Genomic DNA, 21,321 nt, shown 5'->3' with positions numbered 1-21,321 from the left:
GGAGAGACGTCACTCACTCAGCAACCCCTCCCACATGCAGCGGCCACACACATAGAGGAACAGCGCACCTGCAGCAGACACTCTACATTCACTCCTACAAAAGACTGTTTTAAGGCTTGGAACGCATTGTTTCTTTTTCCATTCATTGTAATGGGAAAAATCAATTCAGATTTTGAACAAATCGCTTCTTGAACGGCCGTCTGGGACGGATTGTGGTCGAGAGCCAAGGTACCACTGTACCTTCCAATTCCAGAACCTAGCTGCTCCTCTGTCAACAATTTCATGTTCACAGTTAGTCTTGTGGTCCACGTCCTTCCAGCCTGCGCCTGTGCGCCCGGTGACGTCTGGATCTCCCGTCTTGGCCGCAGCCACTGCTCTGCTCAGCCATCCGTCTGCACGAAAACATGCTCTCGTCACCATTAATCGGTTTGGGCAGCGTGGCCCCACATACGTGTCGACTTCATCGCACCTGTGACTTTCTGTTGCCGCAGGCAGTTTATTCTTTCAGAACATGTCAGGGAACACATTAACGCTTCCTCGACGCCTGATTTTACATCACACCAGCGCACGCCTTCTAAATAATTCCTCATGAGACACTAGTTATTTATGACCTCTTTTCTTACTGATATTTTTCCTTTAGTTTTTCGATATAAAAATGTTCTTCCAACTTGACTGTGTTTTTTTAATGAATGGTTTAAAAATGAAGCGGACTAAAAATATAATTATAAGTAGATATTCATGGAAGAACCACTGACATTAACCTTCATCTCATCATCAGCTGGGTGGGAGCAGCAGCAACATCAAAGTTTTATCATGGCAGCTCAAATATTTACCCACACCATCAAATGATTGACACTGACCTCATTCAAATGTTATTTCCATCAATACAGATGACAGATTCACTTTGGAAATCAATGAGGAGCCAGCACCTCTGGAGTTGATCATGCACCACACTGCGCCACAGGGGCTCTGTGCCATGTCCGCCTCTAGGGGGACTATCTCAAGCTATGCAGTTCCAATACTTATATTCCCTGAAGTACAGTGGAACCTCGGTTCTTGACCACAATCCGTTCCAGAAGGCCATTCGAGAAGCGATTTGTTCAAAATCTGAATCGATTTTTCCCATTACAATGAATGGAAGAAGAACTAATGCGTTCCAAGCCTTAAAATAGTCTTTTGTAGGAGTGAATGTAGAGTGTCTGCTGCAGGTGCGCTGTTCCTCTATGTGTGTGGCCGCTGCATGTGGGAGGGGTTGCTGAGTGAGTGACGTGTCTCCAGAAGTGAAGAGGTGCCCGGTGCGTGTCCAGCTCTGAATGTGCGGTTTGGCTGTGACAAAGTCATAAACCAAGTAACGCTCTGTTATATAGTTATAAGTTATATAGGCACAGGCAGCAGGACCAGCAAAGTAACCAGTAAAGTTTCATTCATTTATTTTAACCATTTCCATCCCAACATGAAAACAACACGCCCAAAATAACATTCAAAATGAATCATATCAATGAATGGCCATCTGCTTCACATGTGGCACTGACTCTAGTCTCTGGAAGTTTGAAAGCACGGAGGCGGTGTGCAATTTTGCATGTCATGTATCATCGATTTTCTACTTTTAGTAACCTTTTTTTATTGTGGTACAAAGCTTGTGTAACTCTGAGTCCATAAGGCTAAATAGCAGTCTGCTCTGGACTGAGAGATAAACATAACGTCTTCATTCATAAAGACAGGATTGCTGTGTAGGAGAAGCTCTCAGGCAACTGTTCGATCCACTTTAATAGATTTTGGAGAAGACAGCAAGACCATCATCACAGATACAAGTAATCACTGCAAGACTCGGGGCAAAGCTGCTGCAGCGACGCATAGACGAGGAGCAGCATTTTTACGTCAGCGCCCCCGAGCCTGACCCAACTGAGGATCAGTGAGAATCAATCGTGTGTTCTGAAATGCCTGCGAGTCTGGCTCACCAAGACAAGGGAGTGCCAAGAATTAAAAATACATTTGAGACATGAAAAATGAACGACGGCACAGTCTCTATGACGCCACTCTTTTTTATATTCTGCTATTCTCTGTCAGCCCATCTTTCATGTCAAAATCGGCAGCCAGATTTTCAAAACCCTTAAAAAAAAAAACAAACAAAAAAAAAAAAACAAGCCAAAAACTCAAATACAAGTCAGGCCTTTGTCGCGTCTGTGGACATAATGAGACATCAACGTCACAATGTTGGACAGTGATTTCTGAGTAAGGCTTCGACGTGGTCTTCCATCAGATTCCTTACAGCTGACTGGGCTTGTTCCTACACTTCCCTGCGACTCTCACTGTGCTGTGACAGCGCTCTGTCACTCCCTGAGGAGGCGCATATCCCTGGACTTTGTCTCCAGACTTTCAGTGAGGCTGCCTGCCAACCTGAGAAACCTTTTGCTTGAGTTGACATTGACTTGACATTATTGTCAAACTTGGCTTTTCCAACTCTCCGAGGAGAGTCCGGTCATCATCTTTTGATGGACGCAGCTGAAAGACATTACACTAAGATGAAAAATCTTGGACTTACACTGTGAGTCTTCTAGCAGTGTGCGTGATTGTTGTCCATCAGTTAGAGCCATTTCTGACTTCCATCAAGTGAGAAGAAGTTTAATAAGACGCCATGATTTTCCATTCAAAACTTGCGAATCCTGGATGATGGTGTCAAATGAGACGTCTGTCACAAAACACAAACATCATTTTCATTGAGGTAGAATTATAAAATAACCCAGAATTCAAGGAAACCCAATGGCACAACAGGTGAACAGACTATTCATGATCATTCATTCATGTTTAGTCAGTATTTCAGTCAACAAGATGCAGAGGTCAATTGCTTTTTGACGTCTGCTCGGAATACATTTGGATTACAGAATTCACTTCAGCGTCTGTCATTTCAACGCCTCTCTCAATAAAGCAGCATTTGAATGAGCGCGTGTCTTCTGTGCTCGTGGACGGAATATAGGACAACAAATCAAAACTTCCATTCAAAGCTATTACAGCAAAAGTATATAAGTTATTTTAGGTTACATAAACCATGTTTACCGGAAAGTGTCATTTTTGTGTCTGGGGTCTTCTATAATGCCCTAAAGGCTTGTCTGCTGCTCCTGCTCTGACACCACATATGAGACACACACAAATCTGGACATGGCCTCAAGAGAGGAACCATTGCGTATTCCACAGCTGATCCTCATGTTGCCACCTCCAGAAGATTACTTTGAATTCAGTGAGGGAGTGTCCCATCAGGAGCGAGGACGTGATGTGAGCGGCGCTGCAGGATTTGAATAAATGCAGAGGAGAATGGAAAAGAAAGTCGAGTGCTGTGCTGAAGACAAAAACCTCAAGGTCGACGTCACGACGTCAGTGGCAGAGAAGGTGATTTACACTTGTGGAAAAGCCTGTTGTCGTCTTAGAAATAAAAGGTTATGTGACCAGGATGTGCCAACATGTGCAGTTCAGACTTCTGTAGAATGTACAGTGCTCATCCCCATTTCTGAAGGTGCTGGCACTGGCAAAGAAAACTAATGAATTTTGACCAGATTGAAAACAGGCCAAAGAGGCGTTAGAGGTCTAAAGAAGCTGAGTGGAAATACATTTAAGGAGGGTTTAAAAACAGAGGTTTCTTAGAGACTAAAAATCAACGTGGAGTTCTGGTCCAGTTTCCGGAGACATTGATGTTCTGTAATATTTGATATTTTAACTCCAGGAGATGTTGAAAGTTAATATAAGCAAAAAAAGAAAGGATCCAAATAGTGTCTTTATTAACACAAGACCTGGCATCAACATTTTTTTAAAACACTTTCCTGAGCTTGTGCCTTGAAAATGAGCAAAAAAATGAGCAGCTGTTACACTGTAACAAATTATCAAAGTCATCATCTCTCAGAGAAAACAGATGAGAGGACCATGGTTGTGTTTGATAGGTTGTAGAACCTACATATAATGTAATAGTTACTGAGAAACACATCATAGGATGGAACACTGACCACGTGATACCGGTGGCACTAACTCTCACAAAGGTGCATTGTTGTCTCTGTGATCAGCACCAACGGCCTCAGACACGCTGCTGAAGCCTTGTTCTCTGCGTCCAAGAGGAGAAAAGAATTAGTCGATCCCTTTTGATGGCATCAAAATGAAGACTGATGCTCACTTAAGCAGCTGTTCCAACTCGCGCTTTATCTTTGTGACGACAGGTGGACCCTGGTAAGTCAATGAAGTGTACAGCTGAACTAGTGAGGCACCTGCTCGGATTTTGTCCAGTGCATCTTGTCCACTTGCGACACCTCCAATTCCAACGATTGTTACTTTACCTAATAAAAAAAATGTGTTTTCAGCGGTAACCCTTAATTCAAGAGGAACTTTCTAGAACATTAGTTGTATACCTTTGGTGAGTCTGTACATTTCTCTGACAGTCTGTGTTGACAGCTCTTTCAGAGGCTGACCACTCAGTCCACCAGTTTCAGATCTTTGTGGATCTTGTAGAGTCTCTGGCCGGGTCACGGTTGTGTTCGACACCATTAAACCATCCACCCCCAGCTAGACATAAAGCAAACACAGGCGTGCAGGAAGTGAGAGACATATGGCACACTGTAGAGTGTGAGTAGTACTGAACCAAAACAACGTAAAAGCTGCTAAAATGTTTGCTCTTGTCCCTTCCCTGCGTCACATGGATCACAGTTAATCACTGCTCCAGTGGGCATGACAAAGTGGAGCATCATTGACTTGGACCTAAGCAAGAATAGTGAGCAGAGTCAGTGTGAAAAAAAGTTAATAACAGTAAATAATTATAGAGGACATAGAGTTAGCGTTGACTAAAACTATTTTGATAAAATGTACAAGTGCTTAATAATATTATTTATAAGCACTTAAACAGTAAAATCAGGATAACAAACACTGAAAATAATAAATGTCGAATTAAGACATGAAAGGCAGCAGACCCGTTATATAACTGCGCAGATAAAATTACTAATAAGATCAGCTGTGTGCATGTATAAAAGCCAAAGAGTAGAAGTGCGTTTTAGGATGTGAAAATGGACAGCGATGGTGCCTGTATAACATGAGGAGGGAGGGCAGTCCATAGCCAGGGGCTGTGGACTGAGAAAGCCCGGTCTCTTCTCATCTTCCTCTCTTTTTGGGTACATTCAGGAGCATCTGGTCAGCTGACCTTAAGGGCCGTGGAGGATAGGACATTGCTATCTCCTCCGGTACAGGAGGCAGCTGCAGTAGTCCAACCGGCACATGATAAAAGCATGGAGCAGTGCTTTCAAACACTGCCTAGATAAAAGGGTCTTCACCTTAGAGAGCCGATGGAGATAAAAGAAACACGACTTGACAATCGCTCTGATCTGAGAATCAAAATTCAAATCACTGTCCATCATACAACCAAGGTTTCTCCTGGTGGGTCTAACAACAACAGTCAGACAGAGGACCAAAGTTAGAAGAGAGCATCACAGACATTACTGGGTCTAAACATAATGATAAAATTAAAAGAGATGCAAGACATTTGCGTGATAAAAAAGGACATATGAGCTGGTAGTAGAAAATCAACACGCAGGTATGAGGTCAAGTGTCATTTGGCATCAATGATTTTTCCCCAATTGTCCACACATCAACGACAAGAGTCTAACCTCCATTACGACTTCAGCAATGTCTTGCTTGTCCTGGGTGGTGAGGTCTGGAGCAATCTTCACCAACACTGGAGGTTTGTGCTCCACCTGCAACGCGTTCCGCTCCTCTAATACCTGAGCAGACAACAGTGCGGCCTCAACAAGTCTGTCCTGAACACAGATGTGGCCAGTCGTACCGTATGTAAGAGCTTGCGAAGCTTTGTCTTCCCCTGGAGATCCCGGAGACCTGGTGTATTTGGGCTGCTGACATTGATCACCAGGTAGTCCGCCAGGGGACCCAGCACCTTCAAGCCTTCGGTGTAATCTGCCCTTGCATCCTGGGACAGTTTGTTCTTCCCCAGGTTGATGCCGAGGGGATGGCCTTCTGTAAACAAGAGTCCAACGAACACAAAAAGTGTTATTCGATGTTGTGTGATGACTCAACTAGGACAGATGCTCTTGATGTGCTAAAAGTGCTGCAAGCAGGTAGAAGCCAGACGCAATATGGGAGCAACCAAGGACGGGTCACGGCCGCCACGGACCTACCACATGAACACACCTTATTCAACACTCACAGCTACAAAGAACCCCAGACGAAAAGAAGCCAGGAGTGTTATCATGTTGAGAATCTCTGTCTCAGTCTGAAGACATGCAAAGGGCACAATGCTAGTGCACAGCCCCATCACAGCAGAAAACTGACCCTAGGCAAACAGTACGAGGAACACAGTTCAGAATTAGCAGTGCGTATAATATAATACCTCCATAACAGCCAAAAGAAATGCTGCCTGACAGTGAACACATGTGAATGAAATGATGGTTGCCAACAATTGCCTTGCCACGCTGTTTTTTTGAAATGCATATCAGGGAGTCCATATGAGCACCGTTTCTCTTGTTTGACTGACTAAATGGACAAATAAAATGATCATGATACATGATGTCATTTCAGCGATAAATACATTTTCATTCTGTTCCACGTGTTGGACACTACAGTCTCTCTTGAAACTGTTTTATGATGAAAGTTATAGGTGGAGTTTGTCTCCAACATCATTATTTGTTTATGTTTCTGTTGGACACTACAGTCTCTCTTGAAACTGTTTTATGATGAAAGTTATAGGTGGAGTTTGTCTCCAACATCATTATTTGTTTATGTTTCAATATAATAGCTAAGTGTAGAGATGCTCGTGTCTGACAGACTGCTATCTCATTTCGGTTCACTTAAATTATGGACCCGTCTACTGAGAAAATATGAGAAATAATGTGAATAAATGATCATTTTGTCATATTCTATTCTGAAATCATTATAGAAACTGTCAGTCCTCAGTCTAGTGTGATGAAAACCCTTCTCACAATTCTCTATCCTAAAAATGTTGTTTTCCATTGCCTTATTGAAGATTTCACTCATACTTTGACCGTTTTAGAATTTGTGGATGGTCCCCAATTGATGCCGAGTTGCAGCATTAGCGCTGCCTGTGAGAGTGTGCAGCGCAGTGGGAGACCTGCATGTGTTGATGTGGACCAAGGCAGACCACCGTGTCAGAGAACCTATGAGGACCACTCCAACTAATAAAATAAACACGGATACATAGACTCAGAGTTGACCAGTGTCATTACCAACGGTTTCGTGTATTAAAAAGAAGTTTAAAAGTACGATCGTGAACCAAAGTCCACCACACACACTCCACATCTGTCACACACCGGTCACACATCGGCTGTCAAATGCCACAAAGCTGGACAGCGCTGCGTGCCGTCATGGTCTCGTCGTATTCATGTACATAAGTCCAATGCTGTAAGTGCGTTGTGTGATTATCGAATCTATCGTGCGAGGCAAAATTGCCATCACGGAGATTGTCTTTGGCAGTATGTTGCGTATGATAAGTAATCTCCCATCCCTACTGAATGCCCTTATTTGGAAGGTCACACAACATTAAATAATTTCTACATATTATAAACAGGGCCCACTTCAAGGATACCAAGCACTCGGAAGAACCTTCATTACTCTCCATAGATGGATACACTGCAATTTGAAATGTGCATGTAAAATCTTGTAGGCAGCAAACACAATGCAAAAAAAAAAAAAAGGGGGGGGGTTGACCTTGACTGAGCTGCTGCGCTTCTCTAGCTTTGAGTCGTTGATGCACTTCAGCAAGACCGCAACTGTTGAACCCGTATCTGGGAAAGGAAACCAAAGAAAAGAATGAATAAGCGAGAAACAATTTTCCACATAACTCCAAGACAAGAAGTAGAGTTAGAAGGTTCAGAGTCAAAAACATTCATGTGCTCATACTTGGCTCTCATTGAACCATGTGAAAACACAAATACATTCCTTGTGGATGTTGGAGATGGAGTCCAGTAATGGACAAGTGCTCTGAAGCAGCACTGCTAGTGTATTACCATTTGAGTTTGAGGCCATTAATGTGACTTCAGTGAACAATGAGCGGTTACAGTGAGTGTGTTTTGCACTTGATGTTGAGTGTTTCAGTCAAATACTGTAAAACAGACAATTTTGTATTGGAAACAATTAGTGATGCATTGTTTTAAAATGATATGTCAAGATATGGCTGATAATATTATAAGCCCGCAGCATGGTGATAATATCAGCATCATGGACCATGTTTTCTGGCCAGTATAACCATTTGTGTTTTTGTCTTTGGCCCAAGTAGTTTTCTCACCTGACAGCATAAAAATGTCTGTCATCATATAAACTGGAACAAACAGTTCGAATATATATATTTTGCACATTCTGATCTACTGCTTTCATTTTAATACATGCGCAAGCAAAATTTTGTAAAAAACACTTAACCAGCAGACAGGAGTTGGAAGAACACACTAACCTTAAGGAAAGAAAGAAAGTAGTGACAGGATTTGTACGGGATTTACCTGTTAATAACTGCCTGATCGGCAGCCAGACGAAACACACGAGGTTTGGGATTTCCTTCCTGGGGTTGTGGAGTAATTGTTCCAACTTCAACAAAACCAAATCCCATTTTGTACAAACCGTCGATAGCTTCACCGTGCTTGTCAAAGCCGGCTGCAATTCCAACAGGGTTTTTAAATCTCAACCCCAGGGCCTTTATTTCCTGCATTCATATACAAAAAGACAATATTAAGTATTTGACGGCGAAACAGTGAAAAGGTAATGTGCTCACCAGTGAGGCAGGGTCTTGGTATCTGTTGACAGGAACTAGGCCCAGACTTATTAATTTAACCGCCAGCACATGCGCCGTCTCTGCTCCCACAAGCCTCTGCATCAGAGGCATCAGCTGATTGGCATAAAAACGTTCATCTCCCACAGCCGTGAGGTAGGAGGCAAAGAGAAAGCTCCCAGCGCCGATGACTTTCACAGCCTCCTTTAACTGCTTCTGTTGAGGGGGACGAAATAAATAAAACATGAATGAATATTTATTTCAATATTCTGTAATCCTTAGATGTCATTGTTAACTGATCAATGTCAAATAAAAAAGTGAATTTGGTTAACTTCAACATCAGTCTTCGTGATACAAATGTGTCTCACTTTCTTTATAAAGCACACAACACATCATCAAGAAAAATGAAACAGTAAAACCTTATCAGCAACGTGGTTACACTTTGACCTCCTGCAGGTGCAGTAATATTTTAATAAGGCTCTACCTGAGGGGAAAATGAACTCAAATCCCTAAAATACATAAGGATTGGCGTTGCTTTTGGTGAGCAACCACTCAGGTTGCAGGCATTCAGGTCTGTACAGGGACAAATCACCTCTGCATCGACGATGAGTGCAAAACAAAATGAACAGCGCTGAACTACTGAGGACAGAAGTAAAAGTGCATTCCACTCATGAAGTAAATATATGTTCCACATGACACATTTAAAAGAGAAAATAAAGTACCTAAAAATGTAGTGTGAAGAGAACATTTAACAGATGGTTCTGTTATTATCCTGGTCAAGGTATTGTCTATGGACGTGGTAATATAATTTTTCATTGACATGAAGTTGGAATATTTTAACATACTGTTAGTAATAAGAAGCAAAACTTCAAACAGAATACAGCTTAACATTGCGAGCTGTTGTTTCAGCGGGGAAATGAAACAACTTCCCTGTTTACACCGTGAGAAATGTCCGTGGTATTAGGTTTTCAAAACAAGAACACGAAGCCAAGCGTACAAGAAAGAAGAGTTACCTTCAGAAGTCCCGCCATGAGGGTGGTTATGTAACTACATGAGAGGACGGCGGTGACAGCGAAGGCACACAGGCTAACATGTTACACAAACGCCGACACTTCCTGGTCGTACTCTCGCGATATTTGCGCGTCATGGTTTGCACAGCGTTACACCCCGATTCAACACAACAACTGTCAATGGTCCATGTGTCAAGGTCAAGGCCCACATGAACACAGTAAATTCAATAGTGAAGTGAAGTGCACTGAAAGCCTTTCACCTCCTGTGTATTTCAGTATCAAGAGCCACAAAGATGATGGTGTTTAGACTTTCTTCTTCAGGCTGCCTTTTGGAGATGTCAACAATCTAGAAAATTTAAAAAAAGAAAGAAAGAAAAGAAATTGAAGCAGATGGAATCAACTTCTTTGAGGAAGACTGTGGTAAAGATGGTCATTTTCAAAGAAGTAAAAGTATCAGTAGGGCACTGTGTTCTGTTTTAATTTTCTTTGAGGTTTTTCTTTTTTGTTTTTTTTCCCCCAACAATAAATGTGTGTAAGATTTTGCTCACCTGTTTGAGTTTGAATAGTTTCCCTTTCACAGAAAGCTACATGTTTTTTTCCATTTTACATATGAAATATGGCATTAGTTTCTCTTGCTTTTGAAGACAGAAGAAGGTTTGGAGCTGCAGAGGCCAGTGGAAAACCTGACCTTGGTAGATATCAAGAACAACTTTGCATCTTGTTTGAGTGTCTTCGGTGATTTTCCTAACATATGCAGAGTTTTTCTGAGGAAACGTCTCTCATTTCCATGTGAGACTCGGGAGTCGACTTCTCAGTCTCTTCATCAGTTTCGAAAGAACTATGTGCTTTAGATCCGAACATTGTGATGACTATGTACCTGTTGCTGCGATTCTTTGGCATTTTCTGGACCGGGGTTGGATTCCTACATAATTTTGCCTTTTGCCTGGAGGACGACGGCCTCTCACCATGTCATGTAGTTTACCAAAACATCTGCTACAAGTTCTCAGCGACCACTGAAACCTGGTCCCAAGCCAGGGACAGCTGTGGGCAGCGAGGAGGAGAGCTAGTGACTATCATTACCAGCCCTGTGAAAACGTTTTTATTGAACCACACCAGAGGACATGAAAGACACAACTTAACCTGGTGGACTGGGATGGTCAGTCCCGGAGAGAACAGGGAAACTGTTGGTGAGTAAAAGCCTTATCTACTCGGCAGTGCATTCTAAAAAGTACTCAGAGAGAAGGGATTTTTAGTGGAAGCACAGAAGAGTTGCTGCTCTGACGAGAGCTAGAGTTGGTGGATGGATGGAGGCGAAGTGACAGCATGAAAAACAAACTCTTACATTCCTGCAGACATTTCATTTCCCCAGTCACCTTCATGCATGGCCGACACATCAGCCTACATATCATCAGCAGCTACCATCTCCTTTCTCTTCTGAAGAGTCTGTCATGAAGTTGATCCCAAGGTGCGTCCAGAAGGATTTGCTCTCTTGGTTGGTTTCACATCTTAAAAGTTCACTTCCAAAGTCCAAGAATATGTTCAGGCTTATTGCAGGCCAGAGCCTCTTTTCTATCAGAAACGGGTTTATTTACTTGTGGTGGTTTATTCTGCATAACCCGGAAACGTCCTGTTGCACAAACATTCACCCCTGTTTATCCTTCAGCACCATTCAGAAGAGGCTTATACAACACAGCTGGACTGAAAGTGTTACACCACAGTTCAAACAAAATTGAGTTTTGTCATGAGTCATGGCAGTCTGCGTCATAGAAGAGCAGTCTCAGTGGAAAAAGGTTTTAGGTTTTCAATAGCCACATCCAACCTTGAGGCATTAGAAGCTCATGCAGCAAAATATATTTTTCTATTGAAAAACAAGGCAAAACAAAACACACAGTATGTGAAGCTTTAATGTGTGTGCTTGTCGATACAAATTTATCTACATCAGAACAAGGGGACGACAGAAGCTGCTTCTATGTGACGGCCGAACCCCTCGAGATGGTCCTGGCAGACTGCAATCAGAGTCGCAGGTTTATCTGCACCTACGGTAGGTGACCCTCTCCCTTCCTTGTCATGTTGTGAAAACATTTCCACCGGCCAATGATCAACAACACAATCTGTTTTTTGTTCTTTTTTTCAAGATGCCACGTTTATATCAAACGCACAGGTATGACTCAGAAAACGAATGGTGCGACAAACCGAATTAACCGTCAATATTTTTTTCTGCTTTGAAATAGAGGTCAGCAGTTCCAGCATCCAAGACTCGTAAGTAAAAACAAGTATTAACAAGTCAGGTGGGAGTCTTTGCATCATTGTGGTCGGCCATTCCTTCTCCAATTTATGATGAAATTTGAGGATGTGATGTTTTTTTGGATCACATCTATAGTGGGGTCCATGCTGCTTATCACCTGGGAGTCAACTGTACAAACATAAACCCAGAGCAGCTAGAACAAGTTCTCAACCTCAGGTATGGCAAGGTAAACACATGGAGTCGAAAATGCAATAGAAGAAAATGGAGTCCAAGCAATAATTGTTGGGCAAATTGCAGTGAGTTTGGTAAAAAGCTCATATCACCATTTGGAACTTTGGCTGTGAGGGAAGAGCCACCATATGGATTGATGGTGGGGTGTCCTGTTGGTTCATTAACGTACTGTACGCTCGGCCTGATCCTTTGGGAGCGTGTTAGGAGAGCAGGACTTGAAACAAGTGCTGGCAGCTACTGGAGTGGAGTGGAGGGGAGGGAAGGGGGGGGGAGGGACGATGCGTTCTATAGATGTTGTGCAGTATAAACCTACAAGACTTACCAGTTCCAGCACTCAGAGCAGTGATGGCTGCTGTGAATCCGCGCGTCGTCTTTGTCTATAACGGCCATGTTTAAATGTCCGCCAGGCTGCACTGACAGCCAATGTGCTTAAACTATGTGCTTAAAACAATTCACAATATGAACAAGATGGCAGAGTTATGGAAGATGTGATATGATGAGACATCAGTGTGCCATGTTGTGTCTTCTCAGGGCACAAAAGGAATATAGATCTGAGTTCGTTTGTTGGAAACATTGACCAAATGCTTCTGGTGAGTCGACTATTGAGTACAACGTGTTCTCACTTTGCAGTAGATTCATTCAGTTTTCCCATTTCCATCTTAATCAAAAAAGGAGGCGGATAACCTGCTTGCTTACATGGAAGCAGAAGTAGGACAACCAACAAATGATAATATGGTAACTACTTGTTTACATGGAAATATTCATTGCATTTTTTCTGATGATTTTAGAAAGATGTGCCTTCGTCCTTTTCTTAGGAACATTTGATATCGAGTCTGTTAGCTGCTACGAACCAGCTCACCACAGCCTTCGCTCAGTCCAACAATGAAACCATTCAAAAGATTTACAACACCACTGCAGCCATCTTGCCTCTCTCCCAGTCCAAGTGTGACCAGGACACAAATCCAAACCCCACAGTGAAGTTTTTTTATTTTTTATTATTCCTTGTTTGATCATCCATTTGGATTTTTTAAAGTCCAAACACATTAGTGTCTGTGCCAGTGTTGTGTGGAGACCACAGCAGGCAGAGACCAAGACCAATGGGGAGGGCCAGATCAAGTCCAAGATCTGGACCAAAGTGAACTACTAGTGTCTTTCAAAGACAGTTTCATTTCAGCTCTTAAGTTATTTTGAAAAAATGACAAACTTCTTGTGCAACAAAAAATGAATGTGTGTTATCATGACAAATAGACTTGGTCATTCATGGTCTCTGTATGCTCCGGTCTGGTCGCAGTCTTGACACGATCTTGACTACAAGCTTAGTCTCTTCAATGTGCATAAAGACTAGATTGTCTATTTAATCCTGCATGTAAATGAAGATATATATATATTTACTTCCAACATGACTTCAAAGCCCATGTTGAGCTGAATCTCATCCTTATCTTAACTCTAACAGGATCTTACTGTTATTCCTTTAACAGGATTTGTTCGAGCAGATGAATGAAGTCTTTGAGGCCATTAATGTGCTTTTAGGCCTCAGAATAAACGAGAAAAAGGTCTACAAACATCTGCTTGGAACAACTTATCTCAAGAGGTATGTTGGCTTGACAAATATAAGTGTGTCTATTTACCTTAATGCACGTGTGTGGTGAATTTTTATCTCTCTCTCTCTCTCTTCAGGACCCTGCCAAGTGACATCAGCGACGAAGTGCTCGGTTCTGAGAAGGACGGCGAGATGATCATACTGCCGGAATTCTCTGTCCTTGAAGCACAAGTGGCAAGGTATAGCACTGTCACCGCTCAGGTCAGTTCCAGCTCCTGACGTCGTTCTTCCTCATGGACATTTAATGACGCATTTGTGTCTCCTCTGTACAGATGTCTACCTTCAATAGAAACCCACACAGAACCAATACTAGCATCTCAGAGAATGTTTGCAGTCTGTCACTTATGGATGGAAATACAAACATCCGTTTGGTGAACCTCACGAAGATGATTGAGGTACACTGGCTCAAATAGTCACTAGATAGGTGGATGGAGGGATGGATGGGTAGATAGATGGATGGAGGGATGGATGGATGGATGGATGATGCGTGAATGGGTGGGTGGGTGGATGGATGGATGGATGGATGGATGGGTGGGTGGATGGATGGATGGATGGATGGATGGGTGGATGGATGGATGGATGGGTGGATGGATGGATGGATGGATGATGAGTGAATGGGTGGGTGGATGGATGATGGATGGATGTAGATAGATAGATGATAGAGATAGATGGATGGATGGGTGGGTGGACGGACGGACGGACGGACGGACGGACGGACGGACGGACGGACGGACAGACAGACAGACAGACAGACAGACAGACAGATAGATAGATAGATAGATAGATAGATAGATAGATAGATAGATAGACAGATAGATTGATAGATAGATAGATTTGGTTTGTTGGTTTGTGGCATTAACTCTTTCACTCTCACTTCTTCACCACCAGATATTTTTGCCTCGACCGCCGGGTTTACCTTTGCAGAATAGCACCATCAAGCTGGAGAAGGACACAGTAGCAGTGACCACCTTCAATATTTCAGACCCACTCATGACAGCCTTTGTCAGTATAGAGCCAAATGAAAATGTGTCTCTCATCCTTCGGCTGGCGCATGGATCACCGCCCAACACCAGCTACTATTCAAACACCACGATCCTGACTCAGGAAGGTGATCATCAAGATTTCGACATGGTCTAGAACTCACTGTGCTGGAAAGGACAGTGACCAAACTCAAAGAGTTGATAAACATGTCTTGCTTTCTTCCTCAGCTAACTATCGCTGGATGATAACTCCAGAAATGCTCCAGAACACAGCAGGAGTCTGGTATGTGGACGCTGCTCTCTACAACAGCACATGGAGAGAAGGGCTGACGGTTCTTGTGAGCTCTTTTATGAGCCAGTGTTATTTCTGGGATGTTCAGAACCAGACATGGGACACTGTAGGTTGCCGGGTAGGTTTGCCATTCTGATGTGCTGTCAGCTCCACGTTTTGATTCTCAACCATGTGTTCGTCTTGTCTTAGGTGGGCGAGAAAACCACTGCGATGCAAACTCACTGTCAGTGCAACCACCTGACTCTCTTTGGGAGTTCCTTTTTTGTGATGCCAAACTACGTGGACGTCTCTCGCACGGCGCAGTTGTTCGCCACTGTGAATGAAAACTTTGTGGTGCTGGCGCTGCTCTGTGCTTTCTTTGGCCTCTACCTGGTCACGCTGATATGGGCCATCTATTCTGACCGCAGGGCACGGTCCAGGGTAAATAATATTTTGGGGAAACTAGAGAAAGGAAAATGAAAAACCAAACAGTTACCTGTTACTGTGTTCGATCGACAGAGGAAGATGACGCTGCTGACCGACAGTCACCCTGGGGCTCAGTACAACTACCTGGTCAGTGTTCAAACTGGCCACCGGAAGAACGCTGGAACGACCGCCACAGTAAGACCAACTTGGACAAATCCACCATACCATGGTATCAAGAGGACTCACGCTTGGGTTGAATTCATTTTTTACTTTGACAACCATGAGCATTAGAATATGAAGATAATACATTCTGGGCGTTTGTTCCATTGCATTGTCCCATTTGCTGATTCCAAAAGAAGCACCTGCTCAGCACCTCTGCCTTCTCCATCCAGGTGATGGTGACTCTGATTGGCTCGGAGGCTGCGAGCGACACCCACCACCTCACAGACCCTGACAAGACAGTGTGTGAGCGAGGGAACGTTGACATCTTTGTGTTGGCAGTGCCCTTCCCATTGGGCGAAGTCCAAAACGTCCGGCTGCAGCACGACAACACTGGGGGCCATCCATCATGGTAACGCTGTTCCACCAGTGAGAAACTCCATATGAAACATCATTCAGTCCATTGTCTTTAAATTATATACCGGATTAGCAGAAATACATATGACTGTGCACATGTTAATAATCTGTCCGCTTGAGCCACTGTGTGTTGGAAGATACAGCCCCTCACAGCAAATGCTTTCATGATGGGCAGATATGTAAGGACGGAGTCGTGCGAAGGGAAACCATGGCAACAGAAAATATGGAATGAATTCAGCCAAACTAAATAAATCAAGCCTGTTTGAATTTAAACAGAACAGAAAGATATCATTTAATCTAGTTTTGAGCCCCAAAAAAGGGGGAAACTAGACTTTTGATACAGCAAAAGGTTTGCTGTGTTTAGTGATTATGGCGGATCCGACAACACAACATATTTTATGGCCATGGGACACAAATATGTCTGGTTTTTTTTCTAGTCTGAGATAGAGTGGCCCTAAAGTAGACCTTAAGTGATGACCCTTGGCTATTGCAAAATTGAGTGAAAACAGGAAAATAATCTCCCCCTTACCATCCGAAGGTTCTCATCCCCCGCCTCTCTTTAAAACCCCAGTTGTTTGTTTCCTGTAGGTATATCAACAAAGTCACTGTGCAAGACCTCCAAACCCGCCTGGTCTATCACTTCTTCTGCGGCTGCTGGCTGAGCACTGACCGTGGAGACGGCATGATCAAGAAGACCTTCAACGCTGCCAAGAACAACGAGGTTGCCAGCTTCAGGTGAGGAGCCTTTCACATGCTTTGAGCATCCTCAGCTCAGTTTTCCTGCTCAGAGGGTATTTTTTTTTTCTCTGTCAGGAATATTTTCCAGACTCGAACATCCACAGGCTTCAGGGATGAGCACATCTGGGTGTCCATCGTGGATCCGCCCTCCCGCAGCCCTTTCACTCGAGCCCAGAGGGTCTCCTGCTGCATGAGTCTGCTGCTCTGCACCATGGCCATCAATATCGCCTTCTGGAACATTCCCATAGACTCCAGCTCACCAGTTCTCTTTTCCATTGGTAACTGCTATATATATATATAAGGAGTGTCTTGTTGTTTGAGGAGTGATTGGGGTTAAAGTGCTGGTTATATATTTCAACATTAACCACACAGACACCAGAGAGTCTAGTACCAGAGGACTCGACCTGGACTGTTCAATAAACATGATTCTTTACGCCCCCTTTAACAGAAGAACCAACCTCTGTCATTTCTTAACCCTTTACCTTGTCTTAAAACTACTGAAAGGCTAAAGTGAGGTTCCGTTTGATGCTTTTTTTGCCTCTAAATTTTGGTTTCTGGAATAAACTAAAGAAGCACAGGTCATACATATCAATTTTATACATGATTCACAAGTATATGAAGCAGGGTTAGGGTTGTGTTAATATGTTATCACAGTGTAACATCATTCATTGAGATAAGTCAATGTCTTCCATCCCAACAAGGTTCATTGAAAATCACGTGGCAGGAGATCATGGTCGGAGTGGAAAGTGGTCTCCTCATGTTCCCCATCAACATTCTGATCATTACCATCTTCAGAAGCATCAAACCTCGTATGATCTCCAAGTCTGAGAAAAGCTCTGCAGAGGAGATACTGAGACCCCAGTCGGTGTCTATACCAACCATCCTGAAGGTGGGGATATTGAGAGTTGACTGACTCTTCCATCAGTTTCCAGCTCTCAACACAAATGATTTATGAGTGCATTTATTTTCAACAACCTGCTAGGAGACAGAAGAAGTCATCTCTTTGGTGAGCAGAAGTCCCCGAAACCGGATGTCAGAGATGAAACGGCTGGAGTCCGTCTCAGATCTTGACTTCGCCCTGGACAGACTGCACGATTTAATACTCCTCATACAAGGTACCGCTGATGAGATGATGACACGGCAGGGAGTTGCATCTCAAACTAGCAAATGTTTTGAGCAAGCATTTCTTCAAAGGACAGCAGGAAGGTGTTCCTATGGTGACACTGGAAACTTTCACTGTCGAGTCAGTGTCATGGTTGCACCAAGTCGTTCTGCCTCTGACCAATAGGTGGATTCACATCCAGCCACACAACAGCCAGACCATTCAGGTCCATGAAACTTTGACATGCTGATATAGCCAGTGTTCAAGCACAAGGAGTCTGAGGGGACCGAATGAAGGTCTTGAAGTGAGCAGAAGGTTTACCCAGCTAGAAGCATTCTGTCCTGTGTGACTGGAGGTCAGAAGTCTGTTTGCCATTGAGGCGGTTCATCCCAACTCACTACGGAGTGATGGTGTTTGGAGTGAAGTTTCTCATTCATGGCTGTCATCGTGAAGCACTGTGACTTTTGATGGAGGGAGGATGGCTGAGGGCTTAGATCAGACAGTGATGTGAAGGTTCTCCCTGGAAGTGCTGGACACTGGAGTCCCTTGCTCAGATGTAGTCACAGCTCTGGTTCATTTTTGTAAATAGCAAGACTAGAGAAATGCAATCTACCGGCTGATGTCTAACTGCCAACTTCCTCTAGCTGCTGGTGTGTTTCCTCCTGTCACAGGGGAGAGCGAGAGCGGACCTCACTGGGTTTACTGCAGCAAGTTCCTCCTGGTATCCCTCTGTCACCTCCTCACCAGTTTGGAGAAAATGGATGCAAAATGTTTCCTGAATGAGAAAGAGTACCAGCACCTCCTGAACACCACCAACATACTGGTCCGCAAGGCTGAGATGGTCTACTGTAGCCACTTGGCCTACAGGTCAGGAACCACTGTTTACAGTTCCAGAAATATTCCTACCCGTTTTATACCAGCAGGTTCATGGTACTATCCTTTGCTGCAGTGTTTCCCTCACACACAGGGAGTGTAACTAATGTCATCACAAAAAATTGATTCACTTAAAATCATGTTTTTCACATATGATATTTAAGGCATACCTTGTGTATCTCCGTGTCGCAGTCCACCACCTGTGATGCCGAAGAGGAGGGGCTCCTCTGACTGCTGGCTGCCCTGGTGGTGCGTGTTCCTGGGCTGGTTCCTGCTGCTGTCCATCAGCGCCATCTCCACTTACTTCACCCTGCTCTACGGCTTTGATTACGGAAGAGATAAGTCCATCAAGTGGGTCATGTCTTTAGGACTCTCCCTCTTCCAGAGTATCTTCATCCTTCAGCCACTGAAGGTGGGTGCAGACAGAAGGCATTCATGTTGTATGTAAGAGTATAATAAAACACAAGAATAAAAATATGACAAAGAGCATGGGTGTCTGGATATAGATCTGTGTGACCTTCCTCTTCGCGTGTTCTTCATATTCTATATAGGTGATTGGGATCGCCATCTTCTTCGCTCTGCTGCTGAAACCTGTGGCTGTGGAGGAAAGTGAAGAAGTGGAGCAAGTTCTGCAAAGTAAGAGTTGCCCGGGAACATTAAGTGGTCTGTCACACAGTTATCGTTTCATCCTAAAAGCAGGTCATGTAAGATGACTTCACTGGAATGTGTGTATTAAAATCATTCACTTCCCAATTTAAATCAGAGGAACCAAAGATATCACTATGTATTTGCATAATGTTTGTCATTTTTATGAAGTAAACATCAATCGAGGTCCAGTCTAAACCTGGCGAATGACTAGCAAGTTTCTTGAGCAAGAAGAAGTTTGCTATAAAAGGTGGCGCTATAACACTTGCTTCAGATGCAGAGGCACCTCACCTGGCTCCTTTCTATGCAGAGGAGCAGTTATACTCCACACATCTCCCAGATGACCAGACTGCTCTTCCCTCTTGCTTAGGTAGATTCTAAACACCGCAGCGGTCACTACCCAAAACTTAAGAACAAAGCGTAAGATTTCACCAGGACGCCGATACACTGTCCTGATTCCATCCCCCATTCAGCCTGGTTTCATTTCAGTACAACCCCCGTCGTTTGCTCCCAACCAAAAAAAGACTCAGTGATGAACAACAGTTGACGTAGAGGATCGTTCTTGAAATGGAAAATACTCCTTTAAATCTTTAATTTGTTACATAAACTGACTAACCGCTGGTTAAAGTTTCATGCGGGAGACTAAAGGATCCGTCTCCTCTGCACAGAGCTCTTATGCAACAATAAAAACATTTGCCCGACACCCTCAAGTTGCCACCCTTGCCAACACGTCTTGCTTCACTCAAACAGAGACCAAGGATTGTGACTTCTCCATCCTCTCCCTTCACAGAGCAACAGGAGCGGTGCAGGCGCTACACTGGCAGGGACTCGCTGTGAGGACGTTCCACTCTGAGACATCAGATTGCACTTATTGAAACTTCTACTTAGATTACGCAACACATCAGGGTGTCTTGTATGGCTACAAGCTTCCGCCATGCCGGAAAAGGTTTCACACACCGGTGACTAAATGACACGCCGGCATGCATTAGTTAGCACAGCAGCTCAAAATAGAAGGTTTTGAAACTTTTTTAGCTGGTTCAGGTCAGCAGGGTTCGCGTGTTCTCCCTTGCTTACATCACCCTGTAGCCGCCAAACCATCACCATGATACTCATACTGGAGCCAGCAAAGATTCACAATGTGAAATGGTTACAAGTCTTGCTTAGTAGTAGATATGAAACGTAATAATACTGATGTATAAATGTCTGACTGTTATGAATGAAAGGTCAGAAGACAGGAAATGACATCAGAAATGTGTACGTGTATACAATATGTGACCAAAATCTGGAAAACAAAGAGGTTTCAAGTTCCAAATGTAGGTTGTGGAGAGTCAACAGTCAAGTGATTAGATTAGATTGATGTCCTTTATTAGTCAGTATCCTGAATTAAATATATGTATGTATATGTGTATATATATATGAAACACACGCATTGATTAATTCAAACAACCAAATAAAATTTCTTGTAACTGAACACATTTTGTTCTGAATTTGATTTCAACAATTTGCTCTTTAATTGTTGCAGTGCGTTATGAGCCATCAATATCAGACATTTTTTGTACTGTCCATTGTGTTGATACTGTTCTACAACAGAGATGTCTCCTCGGTGGTAAGGTGTGCATACACGATGCATCGCTTCATAGAACTTTCCTGAATGTTTTCTCAAAACGGCTCGACTGAAAGCGCAGTACTCGGTTCCCCGATTCCCCGATGATCTTAAGATGACTTCACACACTACTGGAGTAACACCATTGCCAGACTCAGAAATCGGACACAGCCCGAAACTGCACAGAGGCTATACTACTTGATCTAGTGTCTGAGGAGGAAGATCAGAGAAGGAGAGGGCACTGTTGAGGAAATAGTCTGCAAAGA

The 21,321-nt window shown here is 43.5% G+C and overlaps 2 protein-coding genes across 3 annotated transcripts; one reads left to right on the top strand and one right to left on the bottom strand.

Annotated features, from left to right (window-relative positions):
• Window positions 1–1,767: 1,767 nt before the first annotated feature.
• dhodh (dihydroorotate dehydrogenase) lies at window positions 1,768–9,865 on the bottom strand. 2 transcript variants are annotated; one of them, XM_053866668.1, is made up of 10 exons: window positions 9,769–9,865; window positions 8,759–8,971; window positions 8,490–8,689; window positions 7,705–7,781; window positions 5,810–5,997; window positions 5,634–5,747; window positions 4,389–4,542; window positions 4,157–4,316; window positions 3,993–4,087; window positions 1,768–2,689 (listed from the first exon to the last, which is right to left on the bottom strand). In XM_053866668.1, exons 1-9 carry the CDS (start codon window positions 9,784–9,786, stop codon window positions 4,018–4,020), a joined length of 1,194 nt encoding a protein of 397 aa, XP_053722643.1. In that variant the 5' UTR covers window positions 9,787–9,865; the 3' UTR covers window positions 1,768–2,689; window positions 3,993–4,017. The 2 variants fall into 2 exon arrangements, with proteins under 2 accessions (XP_053722643.1, XP_053722642.1); XM_053866667.1 differs by lacking the exon at window positions 1,768–2,689 and having other exon boundaries at window positions 3,390–4,087.
• A 732-nt stretch (window positions 9,866–10,597) lies between these two features.
• pkd1l3 (polycystic kidney disease 1-like 3) lies at window positions 10,598–20,868 on the top strand. The gene is made up of 23 exons (XM_053865976.1): window positions 10,598–10,952; window positions 11,708–11,806; window positions 11,901–11,926; window positions 11,997–12,024; window positions 12,773–12,831; window positions 12,914–12,976; window positions 13,057–13,215; window positions 13,720–13,832; window positions 13,919–14,042; window positions 14,114–14,236; window positions 14,730–14,949; window positions 15,050–15,231; window positions 15,303–15,533; window positions 15,612–15,713; window positions 15,911–16,089; window positions 16,683–16,829; window positions 16,908–17,110; window positions 17,534–17,721; window positions 17,815–17,947; window positions 18,606–18,801; window positions 19,000–19,219; window positions 19,359–19,443; window positions 20,243–20,868. The coding sequence occupies exons 1-23, from the start codon at window positions 10,631–10,633 to the stop codon at window positions 20,287–20,289; spliced, it is 3,249 nt and encodes a 1,082-aa protein (XP_053721951.1). The 5' UTR covers window positions 10,598–10,630; the 3' UTR covers window positions 20,290–20,868.
• The last annotated feature ends 453 nt before the right edge of the window (window positions 20,869–21,321 follow it).

Source organism: Synchiropus splendidus, chromosome 5 (assembly GCF_027744825.2).
Source record: "Synchiropus splendidus isolate RoL2022-P1 chromosome 5, RoL_Sspl_1.0, whole genome shotgun sequence".
Taxonomy (NCBI): Eukaryota; Metazoa; Chordata; class Actinopteri; order Syngnathiformes; family Callionymidae; genus Synchiropus; species Synchiropus splendidus.
The sequence above is the reverse complement of the archived record's forward strand: the minus strand, read 5'-3'. Positions and strand labels throughout refer to the sequence as shown.